Here is a 20,658-nt window from a genome sequence, read left to right on the forward strand (position 1 = left end):
TCCTTATAATAAATGCGTATTTCAGGTTCGGATCTTCGTTATGCGGCGCCATCCGGCGATCGGAGGAAGTGGCGTTCGCGATACGCTTGGAGGTCATATGTTCTCTCATGTTCCTTTTGCTATGGTCTGGTACAGTAGTGTGGCAGGCCACGGATTGTGCCTACTTACTCCTGGAACCCGGTAGCAACTCTGAAAATCTCTGGGTACGCAAGAAACAAACTTCACTGCAGTTCATTTCTAATGCCCTCGAAACTTCGCAAGTGCATGATGTACTTTATATTAAGCGCTTTGTGCCAGGTCTTCGTTTTTGCTTGCTTTGGTCTTGACGCTGTGGTCAATTTAATTACGAAAAACAAATGTTACCCTACCTCTGCCCTTCTGTTTACCACTCACTTTCAATGCTCAAGTAGAAAAGAGGTTCTAATATAATATTCTGCAAGCATGAAGAAGTAGTATAGCTAATAAGGCTTGTAACTGCAATGCTGTGTGCACGTTAAAAAGCTTATTTAAAGAATATTTTTATATACTTATACTTAATTGTAGATCCACTGTAGAACGAGAAAAAAAAGATGGCTGCACAGTATGAAAGAGCACTGCACAAGGGTAGAGGGGAGAAGGGGGGGTGGGGCGGGGGGGGGGGGGGGCTCAGTTCGCAAGGTAAGCCAATGTTTCGACAAGTGGACTTGTCTTCGTCTGGGAGCGCGATCATCGCTGTCAGGGGTTTAAATGGCTTTATTACGCTTCTGCTTCCGAAGAAGAAAAGCTAGGAAGGGAGTATGGAGAAGGTGGGGAAAAAGAAAGAAGGTCAAGAAGTTAACAATTGGATCTTCGGTATGTATTTTTCAGCCTGGAATCGGTGATCCTGTGACCTGAAAAAGAAAATAAAAAGCGGCTGCAACAGGAAAAAATACAATGCGGGGTGGATGATGATGCAGTATCTAAAGCAGGTTCGATGCTGACATACATTTCTTGGAAGGCGGCAGGCATTCCAAAAGGCCCTGATAAATAATAAATCTGCAGGGAAACAGTTCTCAAGAGCCTTCCACTTGGAAGGGAGAACGACAAAGAAACAAAGTAATAACAGGTCATGTGAACCACACCTGCCACGTCCTTATAAAAAAAAGGGTTCAAGAGAAAGTGATAGGAGAGAATCTTATCACTAAGGCTCCACTCCCCCTCTCTACCCTTGTTCAGTGCTCTTTTATGTATTTAACTGTGTCACTGTGACTACAGCGGCAGAGCACACGCCAGAGAAAACGCATCAGTAATTGAAGCGGCATAGAGGAGACTACGTGCATTTAATGTTTTCACAGAAAAGGTTCATTCTTTGCTGACTGTTTCTAAGGTCTGAGGTGCATATCTGGCAGCAAAAATATTGCCGCATAGAAGACGACGCCAAAGATGATGACTGGCCCCACAAGCGCGAGTCTGGAAGAGAAGGAAGTTTGAGCGCAAGACTCGTCCTGGTTGATTATTAAACCCGTCCTATCTTTAGGTCCTCCTTGGCGTTCTATAGAGACGTGATACTGGTGGAGGTGCTGGGTATAAACCAAACGGAAGGACCTTAAACTCGTACAATCCGTCGGGAGTGACGAATACTGTCTTCTCCCGATCACTCTCGTCTACTTCTATCTGCCAATATCCACTTTTCAAGTCCATTGATGAGAAGTAACGTGCATTTCGTAGGCGATCAAGAGAATCGTCGATGCGCGGAAGAGGGTACACGTCTTTTTTAGTTACTTGGTTGAGCTTGCGGTAATCTATGCAGAATCGTAAGCTGCCGTCCTTCTTTTTAACAAGTACCACGGGGGAATCCCAGGGGTTCTGTGACGGCTGGATAACAGCGTCTCTAAGCATTTCGGCCACCTGGCGCTGAATGGCTTCACGTTCTTTCGGAGCTACACGGTAAGGAATTTGTCGAATCGGGCGAATCGAGTCGTCCGTGATGATTTGATGTTTTGTCAAAGGCCGATCCGCGATTCGGAAGCAAAACAGTCTCGAAATTGATCTATGAGATCCAAAAGACGGTCCCGTTCTGAAGAAGACAAATTTCGGCTCACATCGACGATGGTTACGGGCGTCTTGCACATTGATCCTTCCTGTTGCAGTGAGAAGCAGTGCTGCGCATTTGGAAGACTGTCGAAAAAGGCCACAGTTGTGCATTTCGGAATTTGCTGATGCTCGTCGCTGAAGTTTGTCAGCAGCACTTCGGTCTGCCCATTGGTCAAGTTGACTAGCCCTCGAGCTATAGAAACACCTTGGCTTAGTACCAGGGCGACTGCCCTTTCGGCGATACCATCGCCGGTATGCGCCATGTCGCACTTCACTTCAACAAGAAAGCATGATCGCGGAGGTAATGTCACCGTCTCATTGGCGACGCGTAAGGGCAATAGTGGTACTTCCGCATACCAAGGTCTTCATGATTGTTGGTGAAGGCAACGACGCTGTCACGAATGCTGATTACAGCCCCATGAAGACGCAGAAAGTCCATGCCCAAGATGAGGTCTTTGCAACAGTCAGGGAGAATAACGAAGCTGCCAACAAACACCGCGTTTCCTATTCCTATCCGGGCAGTGCACTTCCCTGTCGGTGCCAGTAGCTGGCCCCCAGCACTTCTTATTGCTGGCCCAGTCCATTCGGTTTTTACGTTGCGCAGCGTGTCAGCCAGTTTCTGGCTAATAATTGAAAAATCCGCCCCGGTATCCACCAGAGCATGTACCTCCAGCCATTCAATGGAAACGGCGAGGTCAGCGCTAACAACGTTACCTGGGTTACTCGTCTCTTTCGGCATTTGCGGCGGAAGTGCGGTAAGGTCAGCGGTGTCAGCTTCGTCGTCGGGGTTGCTCATCTGGTGCGGCATTTTCGGTGGTAGTGTGGCAATGTCAAGGCTAACGGCAGCGTCAGAAGCACGGTTTGTCGGCAGTTGCGGCAATGGTGAGGGTTTTGACACTTTTCGACTGTGTGCAACCTCCCCTCGCGAGGTTGCGGCGGTTAGTTTCCGCGGTGAGGGCGGGGGGACCGCCGCCCGCCAACATCAGCATTGACACGACGCATCGGCGGAGAATAACGCTGTGGCGATGGGGAGGAGCGGCGGCGGAAGCCCGGGGATTCGGTTTCCCTGCTGACCGGAAGGCCGTCCTCGGTTTGGCAAGTGTCAGCGTCGAAGTGGCGGCGAGCAGAAGCAGGCGGAAAGGTCTGCCCCTCTTCGCGGTGGCGGCAGTACCGATATACGTGGCCAGGTTGTCCGCAGTCGAAACAGTGGCCGGCTGTCATAACTGCGCCACCTGTCCGTTCGACGTCGTTGAGAGCGCCTGGAAGGCGCCCACTGAGGCCCCTGGAAGAATTGCGTCTCCTGACGGCTTGGTGAGCTCGGTGGGGCGTGGTCTGGAGGCGGGAGACGTAGTACCGCGGCGTAGCTCTCATATTGCGGCTCATAAGGTGCAGGAACGTTGGCCGTGTAGTTGACCGGTTGTGGAACGCGGTATGGTTCGGAAATGGCTGCCGCGTTGTCGACTGGGTGAAACTCGTTGCAATGGGCAGACGTTGATAGGGAGCACCGAATTTTATTCCTTACAGCTTGCACGAGGGCTTCTGACGACTGAGCTTTCGTAGCCGTAATTCGCTGCAGCTCCTCAAGGACAATTTCTCTAATCATGTCTCGAACAGGGGTCTGATCTGTTGCAGTCAGCGCCGCCGCAGTCGTCGGGGCACAGCTGACAGGTCAGTTGTACTGACGGCACCGATCTTGGAGGGCTCGCTCTATAGCCGTACCGTCCTTAATGAACTCACTCACGGTTTTAGGTGGGTTGCGTACAAAGCCGGCAAACACCTGCTCTTTGACACCGTGCATGAGATGCGTGGGCTTAGGTGCTGTGCTGGTGCAGCGCCAGAATGGTGTGGAAAAAGTAATTGCTTACGCCAGTCGGACCCTATCTAAAGCAGAAGCGAACTACTCGGCAACCGAAAAAGAATGCCTTGCAGTGGTATGGGCGGTTATGAAGTTCCGCCCTTATTTGTACGCTCGCCCCTTTCAAGTCATTAGCGACCATCACTCGCTCTGTTGGCTGACGAATCTAAAGGACCCTTCAGGGAGAGTCGCGCGTTGGAGAGTTCGATTACAAGAATTCGACATGGCAGTTATTTACAAATCTGGAAAAAAGCACACGGATGCTGACGGCCTTTCGCGAGCGCCGGTCGAACCTTCCACTATGACCGATGAAGACACTGCGTTTTAGGTGTCATAGATGACACAACGCTTTCCCAACAGCAGCGAGAAGACCAGGAATTGCTCCCTGTTATTGATTTCTTGAAAATATGAACTACGATTTTTCCTAAGATTTTCACCCGAGTATTCTATTCATTCTTTATTCGCAACAACGTTCTTTACAAGAAGAACTCCCGCCCTGGGGAAAACAGTCATCTACTCGTCATCCCATCTGCTCTCCGCAGTGAAGTTTTGCAAGCGTGTCACGACGAGCCAACCGCCGGTCACCTAGGCTACACCCGCACGTTGGCTAGAGTCCAGCACGGATACTACTGGCCGAAACTGCCGGCAACAGTGAAACACTATGTACGTACGTGCATGGACTGCCAGCGCCATAAATCACCCCCTGTAAAACCAGCTGGCCTACTCCACCTCTCTAAGTGCCAACAACGCCTTTTAAGCAAATCGGCATGGACCTCCTGGGACCATTTCCGACGTCCACAGCCGGGAATAAATAGATAATTGTCGCCACCGATTATCTAACCCGCTACGCGGAGACCAAGGCTCTGCCAAAGGGTACCGCCGCTGAAGCAGCTCGGTTCTTCGTGGAGAACATTGTCCTGAGGCATGGCGCTCCGGCGCTCATTATAACTGACCGAGGAACTGCATTTACGGCCGAACTTTTGGAGACCGTTCTCCGCCTTAGTGGTACCAGTCACCGTAAAACTACAGCCTATCACCCCCAAACCAATGGGTTGACGGAACGCCTCAATAAAACCACCACAGACATGCTTTGCATGTAATTCTTGACGAAATTCTTCCCTACGTCACGTTCGCCTACAACACGGTACGCCAAGACACCACTCGTATGACACCATTCAGCCTCCTTCACGGGTGACCAGTAACAACTATGCTGGATGCAATGTTGCTCCCGAATGCCGACACCGACGATCTCGATCAGGACGCTGATGAAATCGCTCAGCGTGCAGAGGAAGCTCGCCAACTAGCGGGTGCGGATCAAATCAGCAAGAGCATGATGCACGACGCTACAATCATAGACGCCGACATGTAATGTACGAATCTGGCGACAAAGTGTGGGAGTGGACGCCTATTCGCCGCCGTGGACTCTCCGAAAAATTATTGTGGCGATATTTTGGGCCCTATGTTGTTCAGCGACGTTTAACCGACGTCACTTATGAGGTGGTGCCAGACGGGGTGTCGACCTCAAAGCGACGCCAGCAACAAGCCGACATCGTCCACGTTGTACGCATGAAGCCGTACAACTCGGACCGACATTGACCTCCTACTTCCTTTTATGCTCATCGGGACGATACTTCCTGAGGAGGGGGGCAAATGCCGCATAGAAGACGATGCCAAAGACGATGACTGGCCCCACAAGCGCGAGCCTGGAGGAGAAGGAAGTTTGAGCGCAAGACTCGTCCTGGTTGATTATTAAACCCGTCCTATCTTTGGGTCCTCTTTGGCGTTCTATCGAGACGTGACAATAAAAAATACAAAATACGCATTTATTACCTAGAAATTTGCATTAAAAAGTTTTGCCATTTGATTCAGACTCACGGCACTCTTAATTACCAAAAAAGGCGCATTGCAGCCTATTTGGCAGTTTTGCCTCGTAGCCTCCCAAATCCGCACCCGAAAATTGCGTCACACGCGCGCATTTGCTTAATAAATCTGCCGAGAAATGACGACATCTGCAATTCTTAGAGGTCTTGTTTACTGGATTACAAAACCTCAGCTCTAAGTCACAGCTGTGTATTTCATTTTCTGCGCACATTCCCTGCGGACATTTGCTGGGAACATTTCCTCAGCCCATCAAATATAGAAAACCTTTCGACTTAAAAAGCGTGCTTAAGATGATGGAGGCAGTGAGAATCGGCGCACAGTAAGGTCGTGCCTCAGCACATCAAAGCAGTGGAAACTCATGACAAGCTGTGCTACTGCTCGATATACTGCACGCTTAGCAATGCTGGAAAGAGTTCTCGTTTTTTTTTTTTTTTTTTTAGAAAAAGAATATAATGATAGCTTTGTATCCGTCTATATCACGACTGAATATTGATTATTCTCGTCTCTTTTGCCTAACCATGTACGCAGCTTCTTACACGTTTCGCCGGTGCTTGTGCAAAGTCGGTGTAGAACGGGCAGGAGGTGAACCCCCAAAACATTCGGCGGGTTATTCTGCATATTTTTCACTGAGAATGTGGGCTCCAAAGCTGTCCCTATTTTTCGCATGCTGGTAGTATAATATCTGGCACCTCCTGCGCTATTTTGTAGCGCTTCGATAAAGAGGGTTACTGATCAGTAAAAATCGAGTGCGCGACGCGTGTTAGGTGCGTAATGTGGGACATAGCAACGCAAAGTGCGTAGATGAACGCTGAGGAAGTTAGGTGATGAGATAGGTGAGTCAAGTGAGTCATTCAGGTGCGTGACGAGGATTCATATGTGGATCTTCATGAAGGATCATCATTTCGATCGTAAGACGAATATATGAGGGAGTAGGCGAGTGCTAACAGTATCACGATCAAGATGGTATATTAATGGAGATATGATGATAAAAGCAGTCCCGCAGCGATTTGAAGTGGTTATAGCGCTGGAATGCTGCGCCCAAGGATGCGGAATCCAGTACCGGTAGCGGCGGCCGCTTTTCGAAATACCAAGTCGATCGTGTGATACGCGATGTCAGTGCACTTTAAAGAAGCGCAGGTGGTCGAAATTTCCGGAGTCCACTGCGTCTCCAATATCACATTGAGGCTTTAAACGCCACAAGCCAAACGATGATCAAAGCGTGGTTCAGCACTGTAAACTTACGTCTACTGGAAAAGTACTGCCAATCTACTGCATCGGAGCGTTTTAGTGCGGGTTAGTGCGCACCGCTAACATGAGTGGTATATGGAAGTTGTGTTTGGTAACAGTATGCAATAACGCTCCAATCATCTCTGTACCACGTAATAGATCACCGCGTAAGGGCTAGCATCATGGTAAAACTCAGCAAACGGTACCGCTACCGCGAGCAGCATGCGGCAGTTGTCACAGGGGTACGGTGTGTAAAAAAAAAAAAAAAGAAGTCTGAACTACTGAATAATACGTACTGCATGACCACGTAGTTTGCGTCCACGTAATATGAAAACTATACTACTTATACCGATCAAGGTCCTCCCCCCCTCCTCCACACACAAATGTTTTTCTTTTCTTTTCTTTTTTTTTTTTTTGCTTAGACCACTGAATGTGATTTGCATCGTCTTACTAACGAGACGCAAATTCCGAGCATCGTATGCAGGTCATGGTGTCAACCTGAGCTGAAATATTTGCATTTCAGAGTCCTGTTGACGATAAATCTTTGATATAAATCGCGTGAATAAAGAAAAAAAGTGAGAAGTTTCATATAAAAAAAAAACGTGTTTCCTGTTTCCATGGAACCGAGGTCTGAGAGCCGAGGGCGACATATTCATATTCGTCAATGTAGGGACATCCTATATTTTCCAACTAGGCCTCGCCTTCTCCAACAAAGTGCGCTAACCCGATATGATGTCACGTTGACAGCTTCGGCACTCAGCACTTTTCGCGCCTAAAAGTCGGACACATGCCTTCGACAGCGGCCGACTGTCTCTGGAGACAGCCCTTTCTGGAAGTCGGAGCATCCGTCCGTCTTGCTTCGTCATCGCGACAGCAGCGCCCCGTGTCGGAGACACAGCGCTTCGGCCGCCACACTGCAGTCAATCTCATATATATTGTTTGGGATGCGCGCATAGCGGCAGGAGGCATTTGGGCAGAGTGCCCTGCAAATCGAATGAGCGTCCCCCAGCCGACGCTGCTGTCGTGGCTCTGTAGAGGAAGACCGGCGCCTGCCGATATTCAAAGCGCTCCGAGGCAGCAGCTTATTCGCTTATTCTTGTTTGTAATTTTCTGGGCCCTTCTACGTTGGCTCGAAAGTAGGACGCCCCACCAGAGTGGAAATCCGAATCCCTGGAGCTACGCGTGCTAAGCGATGCACTGCATGCGTGAAAAGAACTTTTGCATGCATGCCAAAAGAAGTAAACTGAAGGCCATATTTCGTCTTATGGCTTTTAAACATAATCACTGTAGTCAGTAGAGCCTTTTTTGAGAAGCTATTCCCCCCTACACATGTTTATTGTCTTACAGCAGCTAAAAAAGGCCTTTTTTTTTTCTGAAGTTTCATCGCGTCTCCAGTTGGCCTGGTAGATTGGTTACGAATAGAATGATAAAACTTTGCTGGGCTGACTGAAATACGTGTTTGCGACAGAGCTTGCTGCAAAAAGTTTCATCGGTTAACTATAATAAACACCGCAGGCAGCTTGCCGTTATATAGAAAACATTACCTACTACACTGCGGAACATTTACCAAGGGGATCTATATGGCTTCCCGGAAATAATCAAAGCCAACAATGGAATTGACCGGGCTCGAATAATTAGGCGAAGAATTTTTTAATTAAAAGAGCACTCCATTCACTGCGGCCCCTCATCTAACCGCAAATGTGCGATGTCGGAAGGAGGTTCTCCCGGCACTGCCAAAAAGCAAAGAACTAAGCTTGGATTCATAAAGTCTGTTTTGCTTCTACTTATCAAAAATGTGCAGCAAATTCCAGCCTTTCATTTTTCGGCGGTTATTTAATGCAAAGCGGAGATACGTTTTGGCGCTTTCAATATTAGTTACACATGGCGCGTTCGAACTGACAGATCACGGTATGTAGACAAAAATGCATGACGATTTATATTAGAAGAAAAGCGCTTATCTGCTAGAGAGACAACAATGTCAATGTTACCTCAGAAAAGCCTTTTTTGCTTTTCCTTGCAGCGCTTCACTGGCCTCAACCGCATTGTAGTGATTGCACCTTTCAGCCGCTATGCGAGGTCATTATCTGGTGATGTACATTGCATCTGCAACTTGATGAAAAAATTATAGCGATTATTGTCATTAGGCTCGCAATGTAAGTAATCAGAACCTTTCAGCTCTAAATAAGATTTAACACTAAGTATCCTTGAAAGAATGTCAGTTTCTCATAAGCATTTCCAGGATGGCGTGACGATTGTACACGGCAAATCGTTTGTAATGAACAGTCTTTATGTTGGCGCAATTAGTAACTAAAACACCATGTTTGAGCGCATTAAGCGTACTGATGTACGAGATAACGACCCCGGTTAATTCCAGCTTTTAAGTTACAAAGAGTGGTTAATCTCCGAATATATAGACGGAGAACGGGAAAGCAGCATAGAATTTTTATTTCTTTTTAACCGTAATACAGTGCGCATACTTGCCTGGTTATGCACAGTTGCATGCTAGATCTAGGAAGGCCAGGCGCAAAACACATAAACCACTTGCCAATGCGCTATTCTTAAAGCAAGGTCTCGTACTTCGTCGCTACAAGCAGCTCATACTATGGGTAGCATTTCTACCTCGTACCGGGCTCTCTCGAAGAAAACGGCTTTCCTAACGACTTGTACGGATACCTTTTGAATTAGCATGCCGTTATACCATCTTTGGGCCTTGTCCTCGCTATAGCAGCAAAGGTTAAGCCGTGCATAGATGATGGCATCTGCGAAAATCTTTTGTTGCTAGCAGCCGCATTATAAGTCCCAACTGTCGGCTCCGAAGTGTTTGGTTGGTTTGTAGGGTTTAACGTTCCAAAGCGACTCAGGCTGTGAGACGCCGGAGTTGAGGGCTTTGGAAATTTATACCACCTAGAGTTGTTTAGCATGCACTGATATTCCACAGTACACGGACACCACTCCGTTTCGCCTCCATCGAAACTCAGCGTTCCTTGATGCACTCAGCTTGTATATACATTCTTTCGCTTCTACTTTCGCTATAGACCAGAATTTCTTCTATTTCACTTTTTAGGAGTGAGCCGCTCATGCCGATAAGTGTAGCGCCATACAACAGAAAGTAACATCATATGACACTATAGCGGGAGAAATTGGGTTACATTTGTTTATAAAGTTCAGACTAGGTAACTGCATCAAATAGACTTAAATGAAGGTTATCCTGCTCCTTTTCGACGTGTCATGTAGCTTGCGTAGCCTTTTTCTCGAACAAATAAGCTTGTATCCTAGCAGGAAGGGATTTAAGCTCGGCGCTATCAAGGAGTAAGGAACTTTCTTTGTGTTCTTGAAAGCCACAAATTAAAGTTACTGTGCAACTCGGAAACCACTGAGCAAATTCCCCGTGAATCTTACGGTCGCTCTTGTTTTCATCTCCGGTCGCAGCAGCAGCGGCGCCACGGGCGTTCCGGGCGAAGGCAGCAGCAGCGAAGTGTACCTGAGTAGTCTGGAGCGCGAGGGTGACTCCCCCGCTGCGACCAGCGACCCGCCGGTGACGTCAGCCGACGCAGCGGCGGAAGGGGCCCGAGCGGGTCCCACGCCCCGGCTCGCCTTCCTCGACAAGATGCTCGAGCAGTACGACAAACGGGCCTGGCCCACTTATGGGCTCGGTGAGCAGCTGTGTTCTGTTGGATTTTAGGGAGCGTGGGCTCCGAAGACTATCATGTGCCAAACATAGGGTTCACGTTGAGCAACTGGCAATTCCGCTAGGCGGCACCCATCGCGCTTGGTTAACACGAAGACTCTTGTGCCGAGCTAAAGAGGGGGGCGTTCAAGAGCACTGACTGAAGGGTGGCAAAAATATGTGGAGCTCATTAGCGGCCGAGGCAAACGTGAGCAAGAAAGTGAAGGGTAGCTAGAGTTCTCAAGTATATTTAGCGCTGTGGTGTTGCTAACTGATAATATGGGTCGACTAAGGAAAAATAGCAGGGGGAGTTACTAGTTGAGTTTGCAGAGCGCAATAACTTACAAATCATGAATACCTTCTTCAGCAAGCGGAAGAACCGGAAATGAACATGGAAAAGTCCGAACGGGGAGACTAAAAATGAAATCGACTTCATAATGTGTTCAACCCCCGCCATTATGCAAGATGTAGAGGTAACGGGAAAGTGCGATGCAGTGACCACAGGATGGTGATGTCCCGAATTAGCTTAAATCTGAAGAAGGAACGCAACAGATTAGTAAGAAAGAAACCCATCAGCGAATTAGCGATGAGGGGGAGGGCAGAAGAGTTCAGGACCTCGCTACAGAATAGGCATTCAGCTCTAACCGAGGATGGCGACATTACCCTAGAAGAAAGGAACAATAATTTCAGAGATATCATTACTGAGTGCGCGGTAGATGTAGGCGGTAGGATAGTTAGAGAGGATACAGGTAAGCTGTCTAAGGAGACGAAAGATTTGATTAAGAAACCCCAGAGAATGAAAGCTTCCAATCCAACAGACCGGATCGAATTGGCCGAGATATCAAAGCTAATCAATAAGCGCAAGGTGGCCGATATAAGGAAGTATAACATGGAGAAAATTAAGCATGCTGTAAAGAACGGGGGAAGCCTTAAAGCGGTAAAGAAAAAAATGGGCATAGGCAAAAACAGATGTATGCGATGAGGGACAAGGCGGGCAACGTTATCACGAATATGGATAAAATAGTCGAAGTAGCCGAGGAGTTCTATACAAATCTGTACAGTAGCCAAAGTAGTCAGGACCGTAATGAGATTGGCGGTAGGGAAAAACAGTCAGACGTTCCACCAGTTACGAAGGACGAGGTCAAGAAAGCATTAGAAACTATGAAAAGGGGGAAATCAGCTGGAGAGGATCAGATAACTACGGATTTGCTGAAGGACGGGGGGGATATCGTGTTAGAAAAACTGGCCACCTTGTATGCGCAGTGCCTGGTGTCATCGACAGTACCGGGACCATGGAAGAATGCAAACATTATCCTCATTCATAAGAAAGGGGACTCTAAGGACCTTAAAAATTACAGACCAATCAGCTTACTGTCTGCTACGTATAAGGTATTTACTAAGGTAATCGCTAATAGAATCAGGACAACCTTAGACTTAAATCAAGCAAAGGATCAAGCAGGGTTTCGGAAACGGTACTCTATCGATCATATCCATACCATCAATCAGGTGATAGAAAAATGCTCATATATAACCAGCCCTTATACATAGCATTCATTGATTGCGAAAAAGCATTTGACTCAGTTGAAACCTCGGCGTTGATGCAGGCATTGCGAAATCAGGGGGTAGACGAGCCGTACGTGAAAGTGCTCCAAGATATGTACAGTGGCTGCACACAAACCATAGTTCTGCATAAAGAAAGTAGCAAAATTCCCATAAAGAAAGGTGTTAGGCAAGGAGACACAATCTCCCCTGTACTATTCACAGCTTGCTTAGAGGAAGTATTCAGAGACTTGGAATTGGAGCAGTTAGGGATAAGGGTAGATGGAGAATAGCTCAGTAATCTGCGATTTGCTGATGAAATTGCCTTGCTAAGCAACTTGTTAGATGAACTGCAAATAATGATTGTTGACCTAGACAGGAAAAGTAGAAAGGTAGGCTTGAAAACCAATATGCAGACGACTAAGGTAATGTTCAACAGCCTCGGGAAGGAACAGCAGTCTACATTCGGTAGCGAAGTACTGGAAGTAGTAGGCGAATATGTCTGCTTAGGACAGGTAGTAACCGCAGATCCGGACCATGAAAAGAAAATAACAAGAAGAATAAGATTGGGATGGAGCGCATTTGGCGAGCACTCGCAGATTATGTCTAGCAGCTTACCGGTATCGCTAGAGAGGAAAGTATATAACAGTTGCATATCTTACCTGTACTCACCTGTGGCGCTGAAAGGTGGAGTCTAACCAAGAGAGTTCTACTTACGTTGAGGACAACCCAGAGGGCTATGGAACGAAAAATGGTAGGAGTAACATTAAGAGATAGGAAGCGTGCAGAGTGGGTCAGAGAAATAACTCAAGTTACCGACATTCTAGTGGAAATTAAGAAGAAATGGACATGGGCAGGACATGTAGTGCGAAGAGAGGATAACCGATGGTCGCTTAGGGTAACAAACTGGATTCCAAGGGAAGGAAAGCGTAGCAGGGGGCGGCAGAACGTTAGGTGGGCGGATGAGGTTAAGAAGTTCGCAGGGGTCAAGTGGATGCAGCTAGCACAGAACCGGGTTAAGTGGTGAAATATGGGAGAGGCCTTCGCCCTCCAGTGGGTATAGTCAGGCTGATGATGATGATGATGACGAAGGAAAAATATCATCAAAAGTACACTTACCTGTTTCATGGCCCCGCTCATGCTGGGTCTTGTGTATATCTGTTTCGTGTGGGCCAGATATCTCGCTGGTTTTCAGTTAGTGAAATCTTGGCCCAATAATATAACCCTCAACTCTAGAGAAGCGAATTTTTTATTTTTATTTATTTACAAATACTGTTAACACTTCCGGGATGTTACATTTGAGGTCAGCTTTGATTTGAGGCCAGCTGAGTATCTTGGATTGAAACCGAAAAAATTTCAGAATTGCATTTACAAACAATTATCATAGACAAAATTTCAATCCTACGAAAGATAAGTGATACATTCCAAAGGTGCTACTACTTGCCAACGGCATCTTGTTTTGGGTTCTTGACGAAACTTCAAGCAGCGATTAAATAGGAGCATGACAGAGACCCTTAAGACAGGTTAGGGCACTATGGAACACAGAATTGAAAGGGCACTCCTTTAGTCCAAAACATGCTAATAATAACAAAAAAAAGAAAGGATGTGCGATCGACATAAACTGAGAGAAGCAAAGTGCCGACAAAGGCAGAAAATAGAGGACATTTGGCAGCGAGAAACAAGTATAAGTGAAAAACCCAGATGGGCTAATAAAAAAAAAAAAGTCTGGTTAATTTGCGGCTTGAAGCGGTCAGTTCAGCTGGAATTAATTTAAACTAGGTGTCTGCTTTGACTTTTATTGGATTTTGCGTCAGACGAGCAATGCGCATATGATGGTAGATTCTTGAATATTTGGGGGCTGGGATTTAAAAATTCCTATGCAAAATCTACTAACCCATTCGAGCTGAAATAACGTTCACAAAGTAGCAAAATATAGTCTACGTTATCTGATAAGTGATTCAACATCGGTACTTGCCTAGATTTCTCGAAATCGAGAAAAAACTGCTCTCTGTGGCGTGCACAATCTTCGCAGAAGAGAGTCGAAAAGCTAGTTTAACATGACGCACCATGTTAAAATAGCTTTTCGACTATCTTCTGCAAAAATTGTGCACGCCACCAAGAGCAGTTTTTTCTCGATTTCGGAAAATCTAGGCAAGTACCGATGTTGAACCACTTATCAGATAACGTAGAAATATTTTGCTACTTTGTGAACGTTATTTCAGCTCGAATGGTGTAGTAGATTTTGCATAGGAATGTTTTAAATCCCAGCCCCCAAATATTCAAAACCCTGTAGTAGGTTCTTCCTCTTCCTATTTTTCAGTGACGTAAACAGCTGTGACGACCATCCGGGAAGATGTTTTTTAAACTGATTCTCGCTATAAGTGAGCCATTACTACATTACATTTATTTATACGCATGGATGCTTACCCTTGTTGTTTTGCTCCTGTGCTTTCTGTTTGGTTTGTTTAGAAGAGGGGAATCTTACGATGGTTTGGTTTGCTTTGGTTTGCTTTGGTTTCTTGGGTTTGTTGTCCCAAAGCGACTCAGGCTATGAGAGATTCCGTAATGAAGGGCTCCGAAAATTTCGACCACCTGGGATTTTCTGCCATGCACTGACATCGCACAGCACACGGACACATTGCTTTTCGCCTCCATCGAAAAGCGGCTACCGCGTCCAGGATTCAATACCGCATCCTTTGGGTACGGCAGTCAAGCACGCTAATTGTTTGCTTCCCCGTGGGGTGGCTCTTTTGCTATATATTGACGTCAACGCCGCTAAAGCTCTGCGTTCAAAATATTCCTCACATATCGCCAATAAAGCTAAAGCATTGCTTCACTGGGAAAGTCCAGCTTTGCTTTAGAGGCCATTGTAGACTGTCTAATGACAGCATCTCAACGAAGTCCGTCAACCATTTCAAACATAGGCTTGTTTATGATAAAAGTGGCCCTCACCTATCAGTAATTCCTACGATGGCAAACATGAGACAGCAGGTAATGAATGTAAAATAGTTAGCTGATTCACTAAAATATAATAGGAAATCTTGAACTAGTACTTGTATTAGTCATAGATATACAGCCCCTCTTCAAACAAACAGTACCAGCGCCCCTGTGTGATACTCGGTAGGGGATCCAAATAGTCCGGGTTGGATTCCCATCTTAAATTACTTGCCAGAGTTGGCAGCTCCGGCCAGCTCGGCCATGTCACGTGGTCTCGTGACGTCACACAGAACGCCAATCATTTAGTTCCCGACCGTGCCACCTGCCAGCTACCACCTGCCAGAGGCATGTTGGTGATATTTCGCCCACAACGCCGACAAATACAAACCCGACGCCTACTCTAACGACAACGCTGAAGAAAGATTTCTTTCAAAATGAAGCCTGTATTGCTATTGCGTTAGATACAACACAAAAATAAGCACACGGGGAGATATCTTCAGACATCTTATAGTAGCGCGAAAAAACACACACAAGACAGGGTACAGGACGAGCGCTAACTGCCAACTGTTTATTGGAAGGAAAGAGGAACGTATATTTAAACCCTCGGCCACTCAGGTGTTCATAGCCCCAATCGCACTCACCCCACCCGGTATCAAAATTCATCAATGACAAGCCTAGGCATGTGTGAATAAACACAACAAGGAAGCGATAAAAAACGATACAGATCTTAACAACAGTCAAACGTAGCAAAGCAGTGTGAAGACTTGAAGCAAAAGCAGACAAAACTAAACAACGTAAAAATTAGACCTCACAACAAGGTAATAACCAAAGGCAACTAGGTTAGTTTTCTCTGCTTTTGCTTCAAGTCTTCACACTGCTTTGCTACGTTTGACTGTTGTTAAGATCTGTATCGTTTATTTATCGCTTCCTTGTTGTGTTTATTCACACATGCCTAGCTAGCCTGTCATTGATGAATTTTGATACCGGGTGGGGTGAGTGCGATTGGGGCTATGAACACCTGAGTAGCCGAGGGTTTAAATATACTTTCCTCTTTCCTTCCAATAAACAGTTGGCAGTTAGCGCTCGTCCTGTACCCTGTCTTGTGTGTGTTTCTTCGCGCTACTATAAGATGTCTGAAGTACTGCACCAACTAGGCCGACAACACATCTTACTGGAGGGGAGATATCAATGCGCCTTTCCATATGAAGCATCCGCTACTCTGTGCGATCGGTTAGATACGAAGGCCTGTTATTGCGCTAACCTTAAAGACCTCGTTACCCAGAAAATCCGACGTTGGCGCTTTCAGATTTCTCGTCGTTACCGGCTTTGTAGGCGTCGAGAGTACCTGGCAGCTAATCTTGCCGAGCGCTGATTCTTCTAGAGTTTGTGCGAATTAATGAGAACACATAATATGAGAAGTTCATAAGGGAACTCCGCTTTCTCATTTCGAGTGGAAGTGTGAAATAACGAACAGCCTTCCAGTGCTCTCTGATGCCGAGTCAGACACGTCACCTGTAGGTCACACAGCCACATTCCGACGGCTTGGTTTACGCGTGGCTTTATGCGTCGGGCTGTCGCCTTAAATACCCATAAATGCGGAGTTTAAGTGTCCCCTTATTAATCTATATGCTAATGAACTTCGTACACACGTTGTATTTTACGTGTAAGAAAGCTTGTGTGCCTACAGTACATTTGAGCGCACTTTGGTTGGTTGGTTGGTTGGTTCATAGGAAGGGAAAGGCGCAGTATCTGTCACACTTGCTCTGTGGACACCTGAACCGCGCAGTAAGGGAAGGGATGAAGGTGGGAGTGAAAGTGGATAGAGAGAAAGGGGGTCGTAGTGGAGGGCTACGGAGTAATTTCGACCACCTGGGGATCTTTAACGTGCGCTGACATCGCACAGCACACGGACGCCACTTCGTTTCGCCTCCATCGAAACGCAGCCGCCGAGGCCGGGATTCGATCCCGGGAACTCCGGCACAGTAGTCGGGCGTCTTACCACTGCACCTCCTATGCCTATGCACTACCTTGCAAAAGCGCCTGAAGCAAAGACCCTCTAATATGCCAAAGCTAACTCAACTGCAGTTAGATGTGAAAATTTGCTCGCCCTCCATCAATTTACTCCTCTCATTGGCCTCTAACTCGCTATTCAGGTATTGATATCATAACTAGCTATTCTGTCGTTATTGAGGTATTGATATCATGACTAGCTATTCTGGACTGATGTGGAGAGAAACTGAGCGCTCACAAAGGCGACACGATAAGCAGACACACCCAGCACAAGCGCTGCGCGTCTCCTCTTTTTGCTCCCTTTCTCTCTAAATCAAACTGATGAAGTTTATTTGAACTGTCCTGTTTATTGTAAGGCCATATCGGCTAGCTGATACAGAAAAATACCTGCCGCGTTGGCTGACAGATTAAGACGCTCGGCTACTGTACGGGTTCGAACCCTGCTGAGGCGGCCGAGTTTCTATAGAGGCGAAAAGGAAAGTCGTACGTGTGCTGCTCAATGTCAGGGCGCGCTAATGATCCCCACGTAGTCTAAATTATTCCGGAGGCCCCTCTTTCCCTTAATTCTTCCCATCCCACCTTGCTCCCTTCGCTTACGGCATGGGTATGGTCCTCACGGAGAAGTGTGACGGTTACTGCTTTTTTCCTTTCCTATAAACCAATTCTGATTTATTTATAGGAAGGGAAAGGCGCGGTAACTGTCTCACTTGTTTTCTGTGGACACCGCAACCGCGCCATAAGGAAAGAGAGGAAGGTGGGAGTGAAAGTGGAAAGAGAGAAAGAGGAGCCGTAGTGGAGGGCTACGGAGTAATTTCGACCACCTGGGGATATTTAACGTGCGCTGACATCGCACAGCACACGGACGCCTCTACAATTCGCTTTCACATATAAGCACAAAGATGAGGATAAGAAGGAGGAGAGAGTGGTTTGGTATGGTTTGGTTTGGTTTGTTGGGTTTAACGTCCCAAATCAACTCAGGCTATGAGAGACGCCGTAGTGGAGGACTCCGGAAATTTTCACCACCTGGGGTTCATTAACGTGCACTGACATCGCACAGCACACGAGCGCCTAGCTTTTCGCCTCCATCGAAAAGCTGCCGCCGAGGCCGGGATTCGATCCCGCGTCCTTGGGAACAGTAGTCGAGCGCCGTAACCACTGCGCCACCCCGGCGGGGCGAAGTGGGAGAGAGCCCTATTGTCCCTTCCGAACGTCTCGCCGGTAAGTTCCTACAGCCGAACTGATTGCCGAATGTAATAATAATAATAATAATAATAATAATAATAATAATAATAATAATAATAATAATAATAATAATAATAATAATAATAATAATAATAATAAGGAACGGAAAGGCGCTATGTCTGCCACACTCTCTCCGTGAACACCTGTTCTATAAGCAAATAGAAGAAGGTTGGAGCGACAGCGGAAACCGAGAAAGAGCTGCCTCCTCGAGACCTCCGATTGCCGTAGCTTCTTTTAGGTCCTCCCCGCTGTTATCACTTTCCGCTTTTTTTTACCGTGCACTGATATCGCACACCACACGAAAGCCTCTTTGTTTCGCCTCAATCGAAACGCAGCCAATGGTGGTCGGGTTCGAGCTCGGATACTCCGTAAAAGTGGGGCATCTTACGCGAGACCACGACGGGGCACTTGAACAGCATCAACTAGTTTACTTTTCACTACCAAGAAACTCACGGGAAGAGTAAGTACCGTACGGCATCGGCTAGTTTTGTTTTCACAGCCAAGAAACTCGAGCGAAAAGTAAGTGCTGTTATAAAAATAAAATAGCAACGAACAACAGGCTCCCTTTAAAGTTCCGAGAAAAAAAAAAGAAAAAAACCGTCTGTTAAAATTAAATTGGTTCACAGGAAGGGAAAGGCGCAGTAACTGTCACACTTGCTCTGTGGACACCCGAACCGCGCCGTAAGGGAAGGGAGGGAGGTGGGAGTTAAAGTGTAAAGAGAGAAAGAGGAGCCGTAGTGGAGGGCTACGGAGTAATTTCGACCACCTGGGGATCTTTAACGTGCGCTGACATCGCACAGCACACGACGCCACTTCGTTTCGCCTCCATCGAAACGCAGCCGCCGAGGTCGGGTTCGAACCCGGGAACTCCGGCACAGTAGTCGGGCGTCTTACCACTGCACCACCCCGGCGGGACACCTGTTGCCGGGTCCTCAGGGCAAATGTCGCAAAGTTGCTGCCTCAGCCAACCCTACCGGCGTATCAATGATTCTAATATTATTTCTAAGTGGACGCAGCTGCAAACGGATTATGTTCACCAAATATGCTGGGTTGGATTAGAAAAATTCCCAGCGATATTGATCGCCTAGTTTGAGAGGGAAAGCAAAAGTACAGTCGTGAGCAAAAGTGGTGTACAACATTCAGCCAGTGCCGGAGCTCAAGAAAACAGCATTCCAACTTCATCTAGCATTAGCTATCTAAGCTCGAGACAATAGTGGCAGTGCCCCATTTTATCCACATGCATGTGTCACTGTCGCTGTGCCTTACGTAGATAGCATTTCAACGCAATTTTCTCGAGCTCTGTCACTGGCATGGTGTTGTATACCACTTTTGCTCCCCACTGTACGTGTTGGCCCCGCCTTTCGCATCGTCTGCTCAAACAACGGCTCTTGTTCACTCCCATCCACTATTCATAGCGCAGAAACGTTTCGGGCTATTTTCTTTGAGATCGTCTGCAAAGGTGTAGAACGTCCGTGGGAAAATTGAAGCGTATTGTTTGATTCAGCAAACCGTGTGGCGTAGACGCGATTTCCTGTACTTCCCGATGAAAAACGAGGTAAAGAGTGTTGCTTCATTGCTACCCTCTCCCAGACTAGTGTGAAACCTAGCACCGTCACCATCAGAGTAACATTTCATATCGACAACCTCCAGAACCCTGTTTCTCAATAAAATCTTGATCCGTGAGTTTCCATAGCCCGATGCCGAAAGAGCCTTTTAAATATTGCTTGAACACTACGAGCTCTCGCCTAAGGCAAGCGTGTTACTGACGAACCATTTCTGCGCATTGTCTGCTGTACTCATTTTAATTTCCGTCAGTATTCCTGTCGTTCTTTCTACGCATAAAAAATGGCAGTTTCACTCTACTTTTAGCAGGTGAAAAACAAAACCATTGATCGAAATGAAATGTACCGCTTGCATTTATTGTGCATACTTTAGTTTGAAAAGATGACCCTTTTGGGCATGCATTATTGTGCATGTGCCTCCTAATTAGACTGAAACAACCAAATTACTATAAAAGGAGGGAACAAATTTAATTTTCTTGCGAGTCTACTGTTACTATCGCCGATGAGAGTTGGCGTGTAAACTAAACAAACAGCCAATAAAGAAAATAAATTAGAGGAAGAATAAAATTTTGTATATTGCTCTGGGAGGAGGTAGGCAAACTGTGCGTAACGCAAAGCAGCTACCCTATTACGCATTGTCAGTCGTCAGGGCAGCCACTAAACACCAGAGAACGCATTCTTCAAGC

At 46.7% G+C, this 20,658-nt stretch overlaps 1 protein-coding gene across 4 annotated transcripts in view; it reads left to right on the top strand.

Annotated features, from left to right (window-relative positions):
* The window catches only part of LOC146186889 (glycine receptor subunit alpha-2-like), a 149,611-nt gene that overhangs the window by 83,309 nt on the left and 45,644 nt on the right, over positions 1 to 20,658 (top strand). For 2 of the 4 annotated variants that reach the window (XM_084607485.1, XM_084607483.1), the window contains exon 2: positions 10,445 to 10,668. In XM_084607485.1, the coding sequence (XP_084463611.1) occupies positions 10,445 to 10,668 (224 nt within the window). The remainder of the gene's footprint in view (positions 1 to 10,444; positions 10,669 to 20,658) is intronic. The other 2 variants (XM_084607484.1, XM_084607486.1) reach the window with 1 other exon arrangement.

This window comes from Amblyomma maculatum, chromosome 6 (genome assembly GCF_055883805.1).
Source record: "Amblyomma maculatum isolate TAMU_Amacu chromosome 6, ASM5588380v1, whole genome shotgun sequence".
Lineage (NCBI taxonomy): Eukaryota > Metazoa > Arthropoda > Arachnida > Ixodida > Ixodidae > Amblyomma > Amblyomma maculatum.